Raw genomic sequence first — 22,054 nt, forward strand, 5'->3', positions numbered from 1 at the left:
TCTCCTCCACTTTTCCTCCCACCTTCTGCTTTTAGGGAAGTCGGTCAGCTGACTGTCTGTAGCTGTCAAGACTGTATTGTGCGCCCTCCTCTCCTCTGTTTTCCTCCTCCTTCTCTTCCTCTATTTCAGCGCAGAGTCCCGCTCCCATTGGAGAGCTGAGCGCTCCGGATCCAGCCTTTCGGCGCGACGTCACGGTGCGCTATAAGGATAAAGCGCTGGCTGGCTCCGAGCGCAGTCTGCTGGATACCACAGAGTGGAGGAGAGCGAGAGAGGCGAGCCTTTAAATCTCTGCGGTGCAGAGCTGGGAAAGCTGCTTCTCAGCGAAAATCAGACCGCCCTATTTACTCTGCTTATTTGCTCCTGTTATTTTCCTGGTGAAAAAAGGGACATACAACCAAGAAGTCGCAACGAGGACTGGTGCCCGTTTCAGCGATCAGACGTGGTATTTCCTTTATTATTATTATTTATGTTTTTGTGTGTGAATACACTTCTACTGAATGGACTGAGTTTTTTTTTTTTTTTTACTTTTGCACTGAGAAGCGTTGCTTTCTACCTCCCGCCTGGTCTCTCTGCCAGATTATCCCAGCAGAAGTAGGCTATATGACGCAAACCGTGTGCAGAGCATTAGTGTGAAACTTTTCCTCCACTACTTTTTTTCATTTTTCCTTTTTTTCCACCGATCACACGGTGTTTCATGCTACAGCAAGTCTGTGCACAGCGGTGGAGGAGCCAAAAGAACTATTGCATGAAACAAGAAAGGAGAGAAGAGACGCTGATTAATAAGTCAGTTTTTGCAACGCTCGCAAGTAGCTTTGCATATCTGCAAAAGAGTCGCGACAGCAGCATGAGTGCAGAGCTGAGCATGGGCCCGGAGCTGCCCAGCAGCCCTCTGGCTCTGGAATATGTCAACGATTTTGACCTGATGAAGTTTGACGTGAAGAAGGAAGGCCTGGCCGGGCTGGAGCGCAACGGGGTGCGCCAGTGCAACCGTCTCCAACCTCAAGGCTCTGTGTCGTCCACCCCCATCAGTACGCCCTGCAGCTCGGTGCCCTCCTCACCCAGCTTCAGCCCCACAGAGCAGAAAAGCCACCTAGAGGAGCTGTACTGGATGCCGAACAGCGGGTACCACCAGCAGATAGACCCGCAGACGCTCAGCCTGACCCCGGAGGACGCAGTGGAGGCCCTGATCGGAGCCACAGCTCACGGCCACCCTCCGCCCCCGCACGTCCAACAGCAGCTGCAGCAGCAAGGCGCTTTCGAGGGCTACAGGGGGCCGCACCACCACCACAGCCACCACCAGCAGCACCATCACCCATACGCCGGGGGTATCCCGCACCATGCCGATGAACTGTCCGGGCACCCGAGCGGACACCCACACAGCCAGCACCACCACCACCACAGCCAGGATCCTGACAGCCCGTCCCCGGTGTCCCCAGACTCCCACCAGTCGCTCCATCACCACCGCCACCATCACCACCACCACGCGCACGGCCACCTGAGCCAGTCGGCGGGGCACCACGGCTCCGGGGGCGGACTCAACGTGGAGGACCGCTTCTCCGACGACCAGCTGGTGTCCATGTCAGTGCGGGAGCTCAACAGACACCTACGGGGCTTCACCAAGGACGAGGTCATCCGTCTGAAGCAGAAGCGGAGGACCCTGAAGAACCGGGGCTACGCGCAGTCCTGCCGGTTCAAGCGGGTGCAGCAGAAGCACGTGCTGGAGAACGAGAAGACGCAGCTGATCAACCAGGTGGAGCAGCTGAAGGCGGAAATCAGCCGGCTGGCGAGAGAGAGGGACGCCTACAAACTCAAGTGTGAGAAACTGACGGGGTCAGGGGCCAATAACGGGTTCCGCGAGGCTGGCTCGACCAGTGACAACCCTTCATCACCAGAGTTTTTCATGTGAGTTGTCATAGCCTTTTCACAACAAACTTTACCCCCTCCACCCCACCTTTCCTTTCTCCACAAATGACTGACTGGCTCATGAACAAACGATAATAATCCACAGCTCCCATACTGTTTATGATTATACTAATAACGGTAACAATTATATTCATATTAGAAGAATAATCCATCAAATAGTATTCTCATATATAACCATCTCTCCATCCACGTGTCAACTGAGATACAAAGAGCAACGTAGAGTGTCTGATGAGTCGCAGCATCTTTGTAGATTAGTTGCTTGTAGTGAAGAGACTTTTTTTGTCCTCTTCAAAGAAGAGGATCGGCTGATGAACTTTTTTCTTTTCTTCCTTTGAGGCTACAGCTTTGAAATAATCTGTAAGTAGTGTTGGGATGGCATCGGGGCCGTTGTCTTGTAATTTTGTTCTCCAAAAATGACGACATTGTTATGAAACAACACAAGCAGGCCTGGCCTCGCAGCCTGCAACACACGCGAGACTCACATTCGACAAGTGGGCCCGTTATAATCTGAGAAAAATCTCCAAAAGCAAGACTCCACTTTATGCAAATTTAACATCTGTCTACTAACCCGTCACGGGGGGGACATTTTATGCAACATCTCATTGATTTATTGCCTGCTTGGTTATATTCGAATATATATTGAAACAAAAAAAAATCTGCATTAAATATTAATCCTGCATGCTGGACATGTACGGTGATAATTTCTATTTTGTACTTTCATCTTCTCGTGTATATTAAGAGCATGTTGTTGATCTGCGCTTCTCCATAGTTTTTTGGGGGGTTAGAGAAATGCAGCGGGGACAGAACAGCAGGACTGCCGGTGCAGTATCATATGGTGTGGGTTTTTTTGGGCTTGTAAATATTATGCAACCGCAAAACTGCACAACAAGATTGAGGAGGCTGGTTTTAACTTCTGTCTTTCTTTGTGTTGTGTTTTGATTTCATTTTATTTTGTATGATTTTTTTTTTTTTAATTCCATCATTTGGGGGTATTGATTGTGAGAGGAGTGCATTTTTTCTGTTGCATTTAAATACAACAAAACTTTGTGTGTCAAGTGCACTTTTTTGGATTTTTGCCAGTTTTCATTTTGAACTTTGTGCAGACCTCCCTCCAGGAAGACATACTATAATACTATATTGTGATATTATTCGACACAGGCCTACGTGCAAAGTTTAAAAAGTGATATGTGGACACATGTGTGAGGCTGAGGAGGCGAACATGTGGCCACAATATTATTGGACCCAGATTGCACAGAATAGGCGCATTAAGGCGAGGTAACAAGATTTTTTTTACATCCTGTTAATGTGGGTTAGTGCTCTCTGTCATTTGAATTCAACGTGGCTTTACTAATTCAGAAAAGTGCTGCTCTGCCTTTCTATTAACTCTTTAACTAACCACATCCAACCCAAACAAATCCTCTCATTCCGATTGGCGGCCACCTGTAGCATATTTGGCCTAATAATACTGATATATATATTTTTTAACAATATTTTCTTGTCAGGGGTTTTATGTGGAGTTAATAATTAGATAGCGCGAGCTTTTTAATACAAAGTTTGACTTATAATGTTTTCCTGATTTTTTTTTCTGCCGGTCAGTAAAAAAGGGGATTCAGGTTGTGCAGATTCTCAAAATGAAAACAATGTTCATGTTATGTAATACGATTTATTTTGTGTCTGTTTTATTATTATTTGATGATTCTGGTTCTGCTGGCCAGATGCATAGTTAAAAGTTTTTATTTTAATGATTTAAATTAACAAACTTTGTCAGATCATATCGAATAAGCATGGTGCTTGCATTTGAAACTATTGTTGAAAAGTCATGCATTTAACAATCTTTGGTTTGTTACTGATTCAACTGTGTTGAAATCGAACTGAAACTGCAGCAGCGGGTTGTTGTTTTGTTTTCACCTATGATGGGGTCATGGGGGATCAATTTTCAATCCTGTTTATATAAATAATAGTTAAACACTTAAATTTGAACTGTTCCATTCAGGCTGGTTTCTGTTTTGTCTTATTTTGGTTGTTTTTGGAAGAAATTGTTTCCTATTTTGCTTATTAAAGTCATTGAAATGGCAGAAATTACCTCTCAGACTTTTTTTTTTAAATTCGCTACATAGGAAACATCTGCAATATGACAAAGTGAGTCATATTAAAAGCATATTACAGGTAATTAATATTGCCACACGCTACAGTGATAAAGCGCCTGAGCACTTTCTGCCAAAAAGAAAATAAAGAGCCAGAGCTGTAGGAAAATAATTGTATTTTTAAGAACTAATTTTCACCGACCTCTTAATTGCATGTCATTTGTGCTTGGCCTTTATTTTATTGTCAGACTTAAAAATAATGTGGAAACTTTTGGCTCAAAGCCCACTGGCTCACTGTGATTAGATCACCGGCTCTGGCCGTTTATGTGGCGCTGCAGGGAGATTCCTATACATGCTGCTGGCCTCTGCTGGCATGCTGACTTTTGCAGAAACCCTGCCGTCACGAGAGCGCACGGTAAAAGGAGATCTTTGACCTTGCAACATACCGGAGAGGAGATGAAAACCTCATATTTAAATTAACTGGTAAAATTATTTGGGGGGTTTTCGGCGCGCATGGCTTTGAATACACCAGAAAGGTCAATTTAACTGGTTGTTACACAATTTAAGTCTTAAAAAAAAGTCGCGTGATGCGCTGAGCCAGACCTCAGCTTCAAAATAATCCCTCGTGCGCGTCTGCGGGTGTGATATTTTTATGGTTCACATTAATGGAATTTATTATTGCCATGTGTCAACACCCATGCAGGAGACTTTATTCCCTTCAAATCGTTGCTGCATGCAAACAATGCGCACAAAATATCAAATTTTGTTTAAAATTTGCTTTACAAAAACACATTTGTGATTTCAAAACACAAAAAGGATCGACAAACTCCGCCGTTCTTCTGTCTGCATGTCCGGAATAGTATGACAACAGAAGTAGAAGAAGCAGAGAGGAGTAAGTGTTGATCTGGTCCCGGTCTAGAGTTTCTGGTGTCAGAACATTATCTGCCTCGTGTCTGCACATTCTCAAGGACAAAACCGCTAGGCAGAGAATCAACCAATGAGACCCAAGGAAGGCGAGTCTAGTATTCTCCCTCCCTCTCCCTCTCTCCCTCTTTTTCTCTCTGGACAGCCGCTGCAGCCTGGGGGCATGAGTGCAGCTGGGGTGAACCAGGAGAAAGAGGCCTATATTTACAGTTATGATAATAATTCCCCAAAATAACAACAACAAAAAAAAAAACACTATTTTTTTGTTGTCTTAGGGGATTCTTTTCACCTTCTCTCTTCAGATTCTACATAAAAATCTGCAGTGTGAGCAAGCGAGTCAAACACACAGAGGAGTCAACCACGCTTTGTGTGTTATGTACATTATCATATGGTCCATTATGACTTTAAAATTCAACAAACAACAAACATGTCAGTTGCATGCACAGAACTGAAGGAGCAAGAAAGTGTTCAAAACAAATATCCAATCATTTCAAATCAATGTGGAAAAAAAGCTGTGTGACTGTGAACTATTTCACAAGAGAGTCTCAAATTCTATTTTCACCTCCTTTATGATAAATCTCTAAAAGCAATAAATTAATATCCAACCACCTGGGATAAACTGAATCCTAACAATGTACTGACAATCTGATTTACAAATCAATACACACACATTTATCCAATAAGGTGCACTTGTGTAATATTTTGTTGCATTGTCACTGATTGCCTCAACGTTGACTTTTATGAATTATGTGCACAATTAAAACGTTGCAGAGGTGACAACTTTTTGACAGAATCTTACATTCAGAAAGCATTTTCTTAATTTTGAAGGAATGTTTTTGTTGAGAGCCAGTGATGTGTTTGTAGAGGAATGGAAAGTGGTAAATTATAAAAAAGAAAAAAAAAAAAGGGGGATAAAAGGCGGGGAAAAGTAGAGGAAAGCATCAGCCGTGGCTCAGCGGAAGAGCCAAGGACACAGTGACCAGGCGTACTGTAATGATTTTAGTCTCCGATCACACATTCACGCCCCCCCACAGAGATCCTATCTGCATTCAGCCTGCTCTGCCAGCCTCCACCCCTCCAGCTCCTTGCATCAGCAGCAGCAAGCAGCAGTGAAGAACCTGGGCATAGCAGCCCCAAACCTGGCCTGCTTCTGTTCATCGCACTGGACCTTTTTAAGCTCCAGTCATGACTCCAGCAGGTCAACGGCTTATATAAATTGTCAAAGCGTTGCAGCCCTGCTGCAGGTATTTCAAAGCCTCTGATGTGCACATTCCTACATGCTCTATACATCCAGACCTGAAACACCATGAAGTCATTTGCATCTAATTTGTAAAAGAGTGTGAGATTTAAAAAAAAAAATTGTTTTGCTTGTTCTACTGTATGTACTCTACTCACAGGGACATGTATGGTTATTTTAATTACCACCAGCCTAAATACAGTTTGAACTTCTTCTGTGTTATCATGTTGATTTAATTACACTTAGATAAAATTCCACTTGTAGACGCACACTAACACACACACACACACACACACACACACACACACACACACACACACACACACACACACACACACACACACACTTACACGCACACATGCACACACACAAGCGGTCCAGTCCACTGCCACACCAGCGGTCCATTGACTTTCATTGGAAGTGACTTCCCTGCTACTCTAAATCACAATGATTTCCCAGGGAATTAAAGCAGGCTTTCCCCAAGGGACACACACACTAAAGAACATTAACCAGTTACAGAGAGGGTTTTTCAGAGTGTGTCATGTGTGTGTGTGTGTGTGTGTGTGTTAGTGTTCACCTCCCAATATAAACACAGCGAGAATAGAGGATGAAAGAAATATGTTTCTCTAATTGGTCTTTGTCTATTTGTGTTTTCCCCTCTGCTGTTCAGTGTTGTTAGACTCTACTTGGCATTGAAAACATTGCTAATGTTTTCCAACTATTCACCATATCTTAGAGGTGTGTGTGCGTGTGTTTCACCGTGGCTGTTGGAATCTCACAGTTGTCAGCGTGCTGGACCTGAGTCAATGGCAATCAATCTTCACCGTCTTCTTTTCCTCGTCTCTGCCTAATCTTGTGCTCCAGCCTCCCCCTCATCTTCTCCCCTTCAATCCTAAGCCGAGCCCAGCGCTGTCTGGAGTTCAGATCAAGATGGCATCACTGCATCCAACAAAAACACACATACAGATTCATACTCTTAAGTAATTACACAAATAATCACATTTGTCCTATGACAAACAATACACAGATTGAAACACCCATTTTCTCACACACACACACACACACACACACACACACACACACACACAATAAAAACATACACTGACCTGTCCTTAAAATTTCAAGTTTGCAGTTAAAGATTTTGTTTTGCATACATTTGATGTGAAAAATTTTCTAACTGTATGTTAATGTTATACTGTTATTACATCATCATTAATGATAATACCTCAAAAGGCTCCATTTCCACACGATTGCAGACGAGAAGTAGCCACTGCTTTCCACTGACCTCGTCCACCGCAGCCTCTCTTTGTGATGAATTTGTACCTTCATGGTCACAACCAGTCAATGGTCTGTATGATGGATACCTATGGCCATGGCCACAGTGAGTCGATGAAAGTGACCCATGTGTACATCTCTGCTTCCGGGATGTGAAACCCAATTCCGGGTGGGATTGATCCATGTCTGGCCGCTGCGTGGATAAGGCCAGAGGGAGAAGATAAGAGCAGACACCGAATGGTCAATGATACGTTTGAACCATCAACCTCTACTGCAAACAGGACATTATAATGCCCCCCACCCCCAACACTTTTAAAGGTATACAGACCATATTTCATGAGGACATGTGAAAGGTGCTTGCTGCCATTTAAGCACTGCTGACTTCCATTGAAAATCGGTGGAGAAGGAAGTATTCAGGAGCTTTACTCAAGTAAAAGCCACAATATTGCAATATAAATTACTCAATTATGATAAAGTCCAGCATGTGTCACTTAAGTAAAAGTATATAAATATTATAATATATTAACTAAAGTACTCAGAACACAGAAAAATGTCGACTGTGCACCGTATAATGCTGTATGTTGGCCTATATTATTAGAGTACAATTTCTGATCAGAAGACAACCTCCTGAGCTGAAAAATGAAGTCAAAACAGAAGTGCTAAAAATTGCAGTTCCTCTTGAGCCACTTGAGGCTGGCTCCAAACGTCAGTCCCAAAAGAAAATGTCCAGCTTTACAGCACAAATAAATATGTTTACAATGTGGTATGAAAATAGTTTTGGTCTCTATGGGGGGTGGGGCTTATATAACACTTGTTTAAAGTTGTGCATTACTAAAGGTCAAGTCTGTACAATTTAAGGGTATATATTGCCAGAAATGGAATAAAATATTCATAATATGCCTTCACTGGTATATAATCAACTGAAACTAAGGACCATTTTGTTTTTGTTAGCTCAGAATGAACTGTTTATATCTACAAACAGAGCAGGTGCTTGTCCACGGAGTTCACCATGTTGCTTCTACAGTAGCCAAGTAACCACACACTGGCTCTAGATAGAGCCATTCATGTTTTCACAGTGTCCACCATAATCCTCTTTCACGCTTGGCTCGCGTGAGAAGTTTCATTTGGTTGCAATGTTGCATCTCACTGCTAGATGCCACTAAATCTTACACACTAGACCTTTAAGGGCCTTTACACATTGGGGACGTGATGAATAAACAATATGAAAATGTTAAATATATTCCTGCAAATATTTTGCATCCAAACTATTGATACTAACAGCGATGCAAATACAACGCAATGCGACAACTAACTTAGCGATATACTTTAGACCCAGAGCAACTTCTGGCAGTCTGTCTGGGGTACGATTTTGTATAGACTATGCTAAAGTAAACTATTTTATTAAGTTTCCTTTTAACAAAATGCTCTGAGTGAATTTGAGTTCCCTCTAGTACAGTTATATGTCTAGGGCTTTTATTGTGAAAGGTGACAATGGAAGGCATGGTATGCATTGCATGTCAAGGTTGAAATATGTAATCAAGTTTGCCATCTTAATTCAAATGATGGAGCCTCTGTGTTGTCATTTAACCCTCTGAAACCTGGATAAACAACACTTTTCTTGTGCTGCGTTCAGACACCCTAACAAGTATTTAAACCTCAAACATATTAAGTAATAAGCACATTAATTAGTTTTATTTTGAAAAAATAGGCAACAATCAATGAAGAGCTTGGCAAGAAGTAAACCACAAATTGCAGGAAATTAGTAACCCCCCCCCCCAAATATATATATATATATATACTACATAAATAAAAACAATTGTGAAACTTCAAAAAGCTATATTTATAATTAATAATTATATATTAAAAAATATTTTACAAAATCATTATTATCTATGCACTTTTTTTCAGGTTTATGTGCAACATGACTGTTGCCTTTACTTGCTGTGCGAAGGCTCAAAAAGTAAACCTCATTCTGAAAAAAATAAAGTTGCTTTTTCACTGCATATTTGCTCTCCGTGTGAAGGTATTCATGACAAAATCAACAGTTTGGAAAAAAAATACTGATGTGCAAATTACTTGCACGAAAAGAACACCCCCAGTGTGTAAAGGCCTTAAAGGTGGATCCACTTTGAGTGACAGGCTGTCTGTGAGGCGTCGCTACAGTCTGTGAGTCAGATCCACCCCTCACTCCTCCACAGCTCCAAGAGTGCACCCTGGACATATCGGCAGACTATCACAGGGCTGACATATGTCCCTATGAAATTTCAAGTATAAAGTTGCATGAAATAGAAATACTCAAGTACAAGTGCCTCGACTTTACACTTAAAAATGACACTTCAGTTAATGTACTCATATTAGAAATCACCAAATGATACAATGCCAGATTATCTTGACAACGCAAATGTGACTAAAATCCAGTTTGGGCCAAAACAATGAATCCATTTATATAGAATGATTTCGCAACAATATTGATAATTAATGAAGATTCAAGTCATTTAAAAACTAAAATGCAAAATATTTTTTTTATTTCAGCTCCACAAAAACTAGGATTTTGCAACATTTTTCTGTCTTATATCAATGCCAATTGAATATCTTTGAGTTTTTTGACAACTAATCAGACAAAAGAAGACATCACTTCAGACATTTCCAATATGATTTCTCTGACAACACGGTTTCTGACATTAAATAGACTAAATGATTAAGAAATAATAATCCCTACATCTAATTGACAATTTCCAAATCCAATTATCTTGGTTAGAGATAATTTTCTTTCACCAGTACACTATAGATGCATATCCCACCAGTCAATTAACTCTACCAAGTACCTATCTGCTGTCCTGCACGAGCACTGTTGGTGTGCTGTATCATCTCCACCCTGTGTACTGTGCTCTGGTCTGTTGTCGCCCTAAGATGTGAAGTAAATAATTGAATGGATCCATTAATAAATAAAGTGCAGGGGGAGAGAGTAAGGGGAGGGAGGGAGAGGAGAGATGAGAGAGACAGGTCACTCATCTTTACAATCACCGTGCAGGGAGTGGCATGACTGCAAACACACTGCCGCTTCTCTCCCTCTCTCTCTCTGTGCTCTTTCTCTCCGTAGGAGGTGTCTGGACATAATAAGCATTAGCTGTAGTGAACTCTGACTCTAAGCTCTGAGCAGGATGTGGCATTTCAACACATTTCCTCTCTGATCCACCGGGACGAGGCTACTTCCTGTAAAACAGGTGGAGGGAGGTAACATGGAGCTACCACCACAGAGGCAGGCCAAGTGTACCTTCGACCCAGCCAAACTGTTTTCCAGTAGGCCCTGGTAAATTCCACTTGGTGGGGGTTATTTCTATACGCTGCAGCCTGCTATTTAATACAAAAAGCTGCCAGGGGAGTCCTAACTGGAAAAGTGAATATGAAGTTGTGGTTTTGAACCATATAGAATTTTAAGAGGGTTCATTATCAGCTATTGAAAAGCAGCAGTAGCTGCAAAGAAAATGTGTTTCCTGTTACAGTGGGTGCCTTTTTGGCTGCAGATGCTCTAATTCTAACTCAGGATCACACCAAACTTTTGTATTTATTCCTGCCTATATTTGTCTGTTGTTTGGGAAACAAATAAGAGGATGCAGCTCTGGAGTGGAACACCAAATGGAGCGTCTGAATCCAAAAACAAAAACCCTCAAATCAAATCACCACTCTTACTTGCCCAGAAATTATATATTTTCCCCCTCTTTACTAATTCTATACTAATGCTTACTGACTGCTTTCTCTCTCACCCATTCACCCCATTCTCGCATTTGCTTTCTTGCTTTCCCCCTTGTTTTCTCTTTCTCCGAGCCTTCTTTTTTATTTTACAGCCTGATCTCTATTTAGATTTCCTCGTTTGGAGTTGCCACAACGCTCCCTGCTGCCAACATCTGTAAGTGGTTTGGAGGCAAGAGACACTATGGAAAAACATCAAAAAATAAAAAGAGCAGAACGGCGCTCTACTACCAGATAGAACAGAGGCTGTGAAAAGGATACAAACTGCTCTGGGATCAGAGGCAGGCAGCAGGCTGGGCTCTCTCTGACTGAAAGCATAAGGTTGGCGGAGGAAGGAGTTAAGTGCACTATAAAATCTGACAAGTGGATTTTACTTAAAAAGAAATCTAGGAAACCCATTGCCTTGAAAACTGTAGGTAAATATAACTAGAAATCTTAATTGATGTTTAATTTATATCTATTTGTTAAGTTTACTGAAATTTAGTTATATCTACTTAATTTTGTGAAGTTGTTGCAACTTACAATTGACAAGTTTAATTAAATTAATCTTTCTAAGTGTCTCAGGAATTTAAGCAAACCAAATTTAGTGTGCTATATATATATATGTATATGTGTGTGTGTGTGTGTGTGGGTGTGTGTGTATGTGTATTCTGCTGGTTGCAAACTAGCAGTGGTGGAATGTAACTACATACATTTACTCAAGTACTGTACTTAAGTACAAATTTGAGGTACTTGTACTTAACTTTAGTGTTGCTAACACTTGGAGAGAACAAGGCAATTTCTATTGCCATTTTTAAGTTGCAACGACTTCACAAAATTAAGTAACTAAATGTCCGGTAAACATAAATTAAGATTTGTAGTTATATTTATTTTCCTTTTTCAAGGCAATCAGTTTCTAAGATTATTTTAAATTTGATCAACTTGTCTGAATTGGGGAAGAGACATACAGTGCGTACATTCTGTGCAAAACTCACATAAAAGCTCTACCTGCTCATATTGTACTAGAGGGGGGGTGGAGTTCTTGGGACCCCACAGTTTGGGATTTTACTGAGGATTGACCTAAATCACGTGTCAGGTTTTAGGCAGATTGGATTTAAGCTGCAGCACTTTTAAAGAGATTATGTTATTGTAAGAGATTAGGGGAAGTAGATACATTGAAGGGAGCTAATGAGGGGTTTCTCCCCTCCCCAGCTGCCAGCCTAATTCAGTGCTCACTGTCCTGTTGATAATACACACTACAATAGTATTACTGTGGCATTAGAGGCTTTACAGTGTTGTGGCAGTGAGAGCCCCTCTGTTGATAGTGTGGTGGAGGTTCAGATGGTTGTTTATTGCACTGACTTTAACATTTTGTGTGTGGTTGCTCTTTATACAGAGAGGAGAGAGCGGAGACTTTGTGTGTACAGTAGGGTCTCATTAGGTAATGAGGATGATTACGCTGCATTAGGTGGTGGAGAAGAGAGGCAACAGCCACAGGGTGGGAGGGGAGAGGAGAACATGTGTCTGTGATTTGCGGCATAAGCACATACCATTTAATTGACACAAGCTCCCCCTGCCTCCTGATTGGTGCAGAGCTGTCCTCTGCATGTCTGCTTGGCCCTCTCTGTCCTTGACTCTGAGGGCAGAGAGACAGATGTGGTGTGAAAGGGGCGGAGTAGGGGAATACAGAGAGTGCGGAAAGGTACTAGACTGAAAGTCGGCTGCAGTTGGAGGCAGAGAGTGGAATATTGGACGCGTGTAAAAGTGTTTTGTAGGTCAGTCCGCCGCAGCCATGTAAAGCAGAGGAAGAAGATGGAAAGGTTTTGTCTGGGAGTCCCCATGACAGATTGTTAAGTAATGTTATTTGACTCTTCTAAACGAGAAACTACGAAAGCATGGCCCAACATAGAGGAGCAGTTGGCTGGATGTGTGAAGAGAGGCTTCCCCTTGCATGGAGCTGCCCTCTCTATTCCCCTTCTATAAGTAGGCAGGTATTTTTACCCAGGATAAAGTGCTGACCAAGTCCCAGGTAATTACACCCCTGTTGGGCCCTGGCACAGACATGTCAGGGCGGTGCTGAGTGCACCTTACACCCTAGCTACGGGTAAACCACACTTATCTCACTATTTACAAGCCAGTATAGAGTCTCGCTCCACATGAGAGAGAGGGAGGAGGGCATACCTTGGCAGAGCCAGGAAACCTTCCTCCTGGCAGAGGCCCACTGACATCCCATCCCCCATCAAAGAGCATCAAAAGGACGCAAAATAAATGAAACTATACTCCATATTTATGCAGAGGGTGTAATCAAAGTAAAGAAAAAGTAACATAAATACAACCAAACTGAAGGATTCTGGCAATGTCGTGCCCGTGTGTGGCACATTTTCTGGCGTCAATTCAATCCAATAATCCCTAAGAGGGTTAGGCATGTTCTAATCACTCTAACATAATAATGTTGAATGATCATGAATGATGCATATCTTTCTTGGAAGTGGTTTTTTAAAGACCAAACAATGGCATGTCTGGATGTGTTGATGCTTCCAAATAACTTGAGGAGCATGATACTGACTTTGCTTTTATAAAGAGCTGTTAATAACATAATAATATAATACCACCATATGATCCTTTCATAACATACAGTGCATGAAGGTATTTATGGGCCGCTGCCTGGCTTAAGGCCAACAGAACCTGAGGGCATTTGTGCCGAGTTTGGTTTTATTTTCTGGCTCAACCTAAAATATTAACAATACTACTAAATATGCAATGTTACTGTTAAATATAGGTTTTAATATCAAAACTAAACTGATAGATTAAATACAATGCACACAGATTTTTGCCCTTGTCTTGTCACACACATGCTACCAGTAATACCAAATCAACAGGTTGTAACTTGCTCACTTGCTAAGTTTGACAGTGTTAGTTAGATGGAAAGATTTTTTTTAAAAATAACATGGGTGAGACAGAACTTTCAAACTGTTTTCATGCCATTGTCATTGTCATTTAAATAAGTATTTAACTGCTGGAAAGACGGCCTTTGCATAAAACTAGGACATCTGTGCAATAAAAATAGATAAATACTCTGAAATTGGTGCTAAATGGTCAGAGGAAATGGAGAAAAAGAATGATGGTGTTTGCTTTTGCTAAAGAGGAAGAAAACCTACAGCTACAACAGACCAATAAATGCTCCTGCTGGTGGGTTTCATAATGCAAATTTGCATGTGTAAAACAATGGTAGCTGAAACAATCTTGTACTGCAGTTAGACAGTAAGCTAAACTGTGTCGCTGAGAACATTTGAGGCAAGAAATATGCAACTCAGTGATAGAATCTTGGTCTGTATTTGACCAGCACTGCTTAGTGTTACTGTTTGATCTCCGTTTTTTCTCAGTTTTCACTGTATAGGAAGCAATATGGTGGCCGCTTCCTGTTCACAAACTCTTACTATTCCAGCTTAAAAGGGCACTAAAATATTTTTCTATGAAAAATTTCGGTGAGAAATAGGGGGTGCAGTAATGAAATCTTAATTTATATTTGATAAGCACTGCCTAGTTTCACCGTCTGATCAGACTTCGGTCCGAGTTTGAGAAAAAGAGTGGCAGGTAAGCCTCTTGATGCACTTGTACACTCTTTGTGTCTTTGGCATGGGTGGCTGGTAATACAAAAATGTAGAAGTATAGCCTGCAGTTCAAGCATCAGATTGGGAAAGCCAATTTCGTTGGATGACATGTTTTGCATCAATTTGCGTCATCTGGCAGACGTTTACCACAATTCATCAAAACATACTACCTACATTGTTTTGATACAAGCCTGTTGAAAATCAGCAGAGTATCCTTTTCACAACAATTTTAGCGCTCTTTCATGTGTTTTTGTAACAACAAGCCAAATTGACTTTTTGACTGACTTTTAATAGAGAATAAGACTTTTTATAATAAAATGTTGTGTTCAGGCTAGAGACTTAAAAACTTTTTTTAGTTGTTGGGCCAGGCTGGGCTCTGGCCTGAATTAGGCTGGGTCACACTATGGCCAGATTTCCAAGCCAAAGCAGTGTCTCCCATGAGCTCTTTCCTAGCTTCAGAAGGATGGATGGTTCAAATTATATTCACTTTGAATCATTCTGTTTAACAATGATTACTCTTTGTGTAAAGAGTGGACCAAAACCATAACAATAAAAACATAACCCACTACCACAAGGCAAAGAAATTACATTGGTGTTTGGTTTATCAGAACCATATCCTGTATTTAATGTTGCTGTCAGGATGATGTTAACCCTGTTCAGCCTCAGTGCCATGTACAGTCTTCCACTACATGCCTTTAAGAAAACAGTCTGTCCTGAAGCCACTGAGCATGTGTTTTTCTTAGTCTGTGAGCAGAGCAGGAAATCTTTAGACCCAGTTGTCTTTACAAGAGACTTTCTCCAGCATCTATATATCTTCTCTCCCATTAAATGCATGTTCTATGGAAACTATGTGCTGTGTGTTGCTAGGCAAAGCCGAGGCGAAGGGAAATGGCTGTGGTCAGACCATAGTCCTTGAAAGAGAGGAGGAGAGGAAAGTAAGAAGACAGAGGAGCAGAAAAGAGAAAAAAATGGAAAAAGCAAAACACTTTCTGAGTTTAAATCATTTACCTATGCACACATTGGGGCCTACATGCGCGCACACATAGACACGCGTATGCACAAACTCACGCTAGGACTGTTCCAGCTGAGGTGCCGTGTGTTATAATGCGCTGGTGGGAATGTGCCACTGCACGTTAATTCTCCCTTCACGCTTGTGTTGAGGAACACAGAGCCTCTAATTGATGCTAAACAAACTGCTGACCCAGACTCAGGATGAAGGTCTGTCACTGATGCACACGCAGTAACACACACTGGTACACAAACCATAAAATGAACTGTTTGCCCCAAATTCACAAAACGTGAGCTTCAGCTGAACAAATCCAAGGTTTCCTAAATTGTCACACACGTTTTTGTGTGTTCTATAAGAGGCTTATAGGTGCAGAGTTTGAAAGTCATCCGCTACTTGCACAAGACGCCTAGGTGGCAATGTCCTTGGTTTTTTGGAGGTACATTTGGTGGTGTGTGTGCGTGTGTGTGCATTAGGAGGACCTTCTGGCGGGCGGGTGGGTAGGTGGGTGGGTGGGGGGCTGAGGAGGTAAACTCCTACTCATCCTTGTCACACACAAACACATACACACATGCCGGCCCCTAAAGGAAGCTCCAGGGAGGCACAACGACGCCTTTGTGCGGGGCAGATTTCCCATGTCTCCCTGCTCCAGCACACAGATAGATCATCTCAGTATAGCCTGCTGTATGAAGGGCAAGTGCATGCATGCCGTGCAGAGAGAGAGAGAGAAAAAAAAGAGGGAGGGAGAGAGTCAAAGAGTGGGAAAGAAGTTATAACCCAAACCACTTCTTTCCTTTCTTTTTTCACACTTTCCCCTTGTCTCCCATCTCTCTCCCTCTCTCTCTCCCTCCATACACTCCCCCTTTTCTCTCCCTCTCTCCGCAGAGGAATCCAGTCTCTCCGTTGGGATTGGAGCTCTTTGAAGGTGATCCAGAACTGTACTGCTCGCTGCTGCCTCTCCTCCCCTACCTCCACCCTCCCCCTCTACCCTCTACCCGCCGCTCCCACCCCTCAGCCCTCAGGGGGCCTGGATCCCGCTCAACCGAGAGCAGCCGTGCTCCAAATCCAGGCCTGGGCTTAGCGCTCCTGCCGCAGGCCTCACTGGTTGTCCCACTGCACCACAGAGAGACAGAGAGGTGGGAGGCCTGGGGAGAGGGGAGGGGAATGACAGAGGAAGAAACAGGGGAGTAAGAGGTGTGTTTAGTCACATTTGGCATCTGAGAGATCAGGAGGGAGATGCTGCAAACTCCACTGAGCAAAAGTTTCTCCCAATCCAGCTCTCCCCTTCCTCACAGATCGTCGCTCCTCTTTCTGCTCTCCTTCACAGAACTGTTTATTTTCCCTTTCATTTCATCCTCACACTCCCTCCCTTTTTCCATCCCACTTCCCCTCTCTTCCCTTCCCCTCTTCCCTCCATCCCAAAGGCAAGCTCCTCGCAGACTCGTCGGACTGGTTTCTTTGGCACACCTCGAACACAAAAACACACACTCGAATGCCAACACACACTCAGACGCATACCCCTTTCACTTTAAAAGAGGGTCCTTCACTGAGTGCGAGTCGAGCAGGAAAAAGACATAGAATGACAAACAGACAGAGGAGGGAGAAAAAAGACAGATAAAGGGAGGGAGCGAACTGGAGAGATGTGCATTCCTTTGGCTTGCCTGGCTCGGGAGCACAGGAGACGTGTTGCTGGCTGTTCGGTTTATTATCCCCAAGCCATATGGGTTGGCAAGCTTGTGGGGCGTGGTGGGCTACATTTGTGTGTGTGTGTGTGTGTGTGTGTGTCTGTGTGTGTGTCAGGGTAAGGCAGAGAGTGTGATTATACTTATATTATGTCTTTTATCACCTACAGTATGCATCTGTGTGTGTGTTCCAGGCCACAATAACCTGAGAAACCACACTTCCAGATAACTACTTTCAATAAAAGATAAAGAGCTTCCAGGACCTCTTAGCCCTACATACCAATTCATACCACACATTCATACACATGCACACACAGGCAAATTTACACAAGCTGGTAATTTTAGTTATTTGTGACATAAAAGTTTAATTGCAACTTAATGGTAATCACATGATGGAATGGTACCATGCAGTTTTGATATGTGAGGATAATTCAGGTTTATTGCAGCTTGAGGGAAATTTTCATATCTGTGTGGTCATCATTTATATTGGTTATGATAACATTTCACTCATAGATGTAATGGCTGGGTTGTGGGAATGTGGTGACATTGCTACAATAAAGTCCAATGGGAAGAAAAAACAAATATGGTCAGACAAAAAGACAGGAAAGTTTAGCCAGAGTAAATAAACCACTTGATGTGGAGATAAAACCCAAGCGAGTGTACCTGACAAGTCAGTAATTATCCCTCTGTGAGTGTGCACAACTATATTAAGTAATATTGTACATAGTGAGACAGCCTGTTGCTCAAGCAGTCTGACCCTTAAATATGCGTAACTTTGGGCTTTAATAAAATGCGAGGTGAGTTGTGAAAAAAAAAATTCACCCCCTGTATAGCCATCATGAATGATAAAATTACATATAGAGACCAAAACCAGTTTTTGTACCAGGCTGTAAACATGTTTATTTCTGCTGTAAAGCTGGCCATTTTAACATGGCGTACCCCAGACGATTTACTCTGTTATGTAGCCAGCCTCAAGTGGTCATTCAGTGAACTGCAGTTTTTGGCAATCCTGCACTGGCTTAATTTTTCAGCTTTGTAGGTTGCAGTTTGGAATCAATATGCACGCATGGCCAGACCTGCTTACTTCAACAAATCAAATTAATACTCATATTCCAACACACACAGGGGAGCCTTGACTTGCTGTTATATTAATGTTCTGAGTGTCACATACGGAAACTTTAATTGGCGTATCTGGCTCGTGGAACAAATGTTGATAGAGAGTGTATCAGTAAATGAATTTTATTTTTCTGCCCAAACATCTGATCAGCTCATTGCAAAACAATAATTGCTCATAGTGGCTTCAGCATTACTTAACTCTATGGTTATGCTGAGGCACTGGCAGCACTTTGTTCAGGAATGGAAAGAATTGTGGTCTGGTTTAATGCAATAAGGCACAACATGTTTAATAACATTGGACCAAAACCATGATATTTCCTCAACATTAACCAAAGTGCTGTTGTTGCCTAAAACTAACCACAGATGAGAGTCTGGATGCAAATTCTGGTCGCTGGTGTCAAAGTCCTGTGCTTCTCACCCTGATCACCTGCCTGTGACTCATAAATGCTGCGCTTCATTCACATTGTGATTACACTTTTCATCACAACTTTACTGGGAAAACAGTTAAGTAATATATACAATAAAAGTCTTTACTAGCTGACAGGATCTCAGCTAAAAACATGGTGACTACATTGTTATTAATCCCAATAGGAATGATGGTCTGAAGCTCCAAAAATAAAACTCAAGTTCTTATTCTTTCAATCTAATCAGCAGGTCCAGAAGCACTTTCTTTTATGTTCTGCATTCCTCAGTTATTTCCTCCGTCCATTGAAATTCTTCTGACTCTGTCACTTTCATCTTAATCACCTCTTTCTGGCTTCTCCCTGTTCTGCCCCTTCAACGTCACAAGGGTCAGCGGTGGTGTGTACGCTCTGAGTGGGACTGCTGCTGAAGGTGTGGGCCTTTTGTGCGTATGTGTACGTGTGGAAGGAGCAAGCTATCTATAGCCTGTGTATCCCTGGGGATTTGAGTCTTAAACTCCATATTCATGACACATCACTGTGGGGATTAGAAGGGCATCATCAGATAGAGGGGCTTACGTCAGCGGGCGCGCGCACACACACACACACACTCACACAGAAAATAACACAGATACACGCTCTCGGCAGCAGTCTCACCCTGGAAAGCACAGCATATACAGTTTTCCAGGAAGTTCTTCACTTCTGCCTTCCATGCATGCACATTAACAAAGCAGTGAAAGCATAGAGAGGACTCTGTGACTACCACTGGTATGTTATGTCAGGATGATTGCTCTGTATCACTAACCAGAATAGTTCAGCTATAATTTGAGCAATGATTATTTGCCTATCTGAAATTAACAGCCTCCAGTGTTCATCTAGCACCGCCAATTCAAACATTTTTAGTTGGACCATGGAGTGCAAATTATGAAGATGAGAACAAACCAAAATGTGTGAGGTGGAGGGGGGGTGATTAAGGCCAAACCACGTGGAAGCTGATCTGCAGGGGAGGTGGAAAGGGAGGGGGTGTTAGTGCAGGCAGCATGGATCTCTGTTGTGATTGTTTGTCGGTGGCTGTGTGTGCATCCATGTGTGTGTGTGTTCTTATCTCCTCTGGTCCACAGCAGCAGGAGCATCAGAGGAAGCACAGCCTTTCCTTCCTGTGCCTTTCACACTGTCACAACACACACGAGCCATAAAACTCTGTGGCTAACATATAGAGGGTAAAAAGAAGAGAGAGAGGGTGGCTTTCGAGTGCAGAACATGTGTGTGTGATTTGTGGCACACAGCACATACCATTTAATTGACACAATCTCCTTTCTTCTGTTTGGCGCAGGGTTGTTTTCTACTGGGAGGGAAATGGGGAGCAATTGAGGGCGAGATCGAGAAACAGCTGAGGTGAGCGGGGAGGAGAGGTGGCCGAGCAGCAGTAGAGGGTACTGGGACAGTGGATGTTTCGTATGGGCTGGTGCCCTCCACGGGGGAGCTGAGGAAGGACACTTCTCTACCCTACATTCTGCACCTGGCGCTGGGCTCTGGCAGGCAGCCATTCCCCCGCTTCCCCATTTCACCCTGTGCTATCCATCCACTGCTCAACAGCACCTCAGCCTCCCCCGGCCGCCCCTCTCCGTCAGTCCCAGCGCTGTCATTCACAGACTGGTTCCACACAGTCAAGCTAGAGAGGCCCACGGGAAAAATATAATTGAGAGATGTTATTAGTGAGTAATTGTTAGTTTCTGGCGTGAAATTCATAAAAATGTGTTTGTGTAGATACTTGTTTTATGGAAATTATCCCTTGAATCAGTTTGATCCAGTCACTATTTATCTCTGTCTGTGTGACTAACACAGCGTCATCACAGAGAACAGGAGGACTGGGGCTGCTTTTCAATTACCAGGTGATAAAAGTTAGCACAAAGAAGAAAGAACAAAAAACCTCTTTGTGTACTTCTGTTGATCATATTAATTGGAACTGTCTAGTCTGAATCATTGTTCCTGGAATGTATACCACAGTATAGCAGAGATAGTCCACCCTGCTTTAAACAAATGCTGCTCAAGTCACTCAACACTTTTATAAAATAATAACAATAACCTTCAGGGTAAAACATCTGTATCATTCAACCTCTGCTTATAGTCCTCACAGACCACTACCTTGATGATCTGTACATTAGCTCAATTATCATGTGTATGTACATAATAATAATGTATTATTATGTGCGTGGATATATAATTCGTGAATTATCAATTTTCAGATTTATCATCAACTTATCAAATTTAAAAATTACTAAAAATGGATGTGTGACTGTTCTCAGCTTGACATTCATAAAATAAGGAGTATCAAAAGGTTAAAACAGCATTTTTCAGTGACAAACGGTTTCCTAATGTGTCATCACTATTTCAACATTAGCTTTTCAATAAGAAATGTGTCAGAGGTTATATAAATGACAATTAGAACATTAATATAGCAGCAAACTACTATTTTATATGTAAAGATATAGTGGAGTAAAGGTATCCTGAGCAGAGCATTACTGTTTGACCTTCTCTGTTCATTGCTGTGGTAGACGGTCTGGCTACGCATACACGTTTGAGCTTTAAAATCCCTGTGTATATCTCACTGGCTAGCTATTCGCCTTTGCTCTGAGAGTGAGCTCCTTTCTGAACTAACTTTTCCCATTGTATTTTCATAATTGCTCCTGCAAAAGCATAAGAGGATAAAAATAAGCCCATATCAAACTTATTTCACAAATAATAGTTTTGAAAGCATATTCAGCTAAAAAGCACTCAATCTCCCACTGTTCAGTATTGATAATTTGCTATACCATTCAAAAGTAAGGTGATCCTTGGTATTCTACTGTATTTTAATGATCAAATATTCACCGCCTGCAGACTTGAGTGGAGGCTGTGAAAAGTTTGTCGCTTGTTCTTTTGTGGAGGACTGCAGGTGTTGTCAGCTCAGACTCACAAACTGGATTCCAGATTAAAAAACTGTGTCATGGCAGAAAATTATCAATTGAATAAATTATTTAAATTATTTTAAATTTCAAATTATTTCAATTTTCAAATTTGTTGACC

General features: G+C 42.2%; 1 protein-coding gene and 1 long non-coding RNA gene across 2 annotated transcripts in view; one reads left to right on the plus strand and one right to left on the minus strand.

Moving 5' to 3' along the window:
* Positions 1-220: 220 nt before the first annotated feature.
* mafba (MAF bZIP transcription factor Ba) lies at positions 221-4,002 on the plus strand. The gene has a single exon (XM_042491783.2). It carries the CDS (start codon positions 695-697, stop codon positions 1,904-1,906), a length of 1,212 nt encoding a protein of 403 aa, XP_042347717.2. The 5' UTR covers positions 221-694; the 3' UTR covers positions 1,907-4,002.
* Positions 4,003-7,517: 3,515 nt separating this feature from the next.
* LOC148188714 (uncharacterized) overlaps positions 7,518-22,054 on the minus strand; it is a 244,688-nt gene continuing 230,151 nt past the window's right edge. The window contains exon 7 of the long non-coding RNA XR_015777483.1: positions 7,518-7,636. This is a non-coding gene — a long non-coding RNA (uncharacterized LOC148188714). The remainder of the gene's footprint in view (positions 7,637-22,054) is intronic.

This window comes from Plectropomus leopardus, chromosome 9, assembly GCF_026936395.1.
Source record: "Plectropomus leopardus strain MGB_pleo_1.0 chromosome 9, ASM2693639v1, whole genome shotgun sequence".
Classification (NCBI taxonomy): Eukaryota; Metazoa; Chordata; class Actinopteri; order Perciformes; family Serranidae; genus Plectropomus; species Plectropomus leopardus.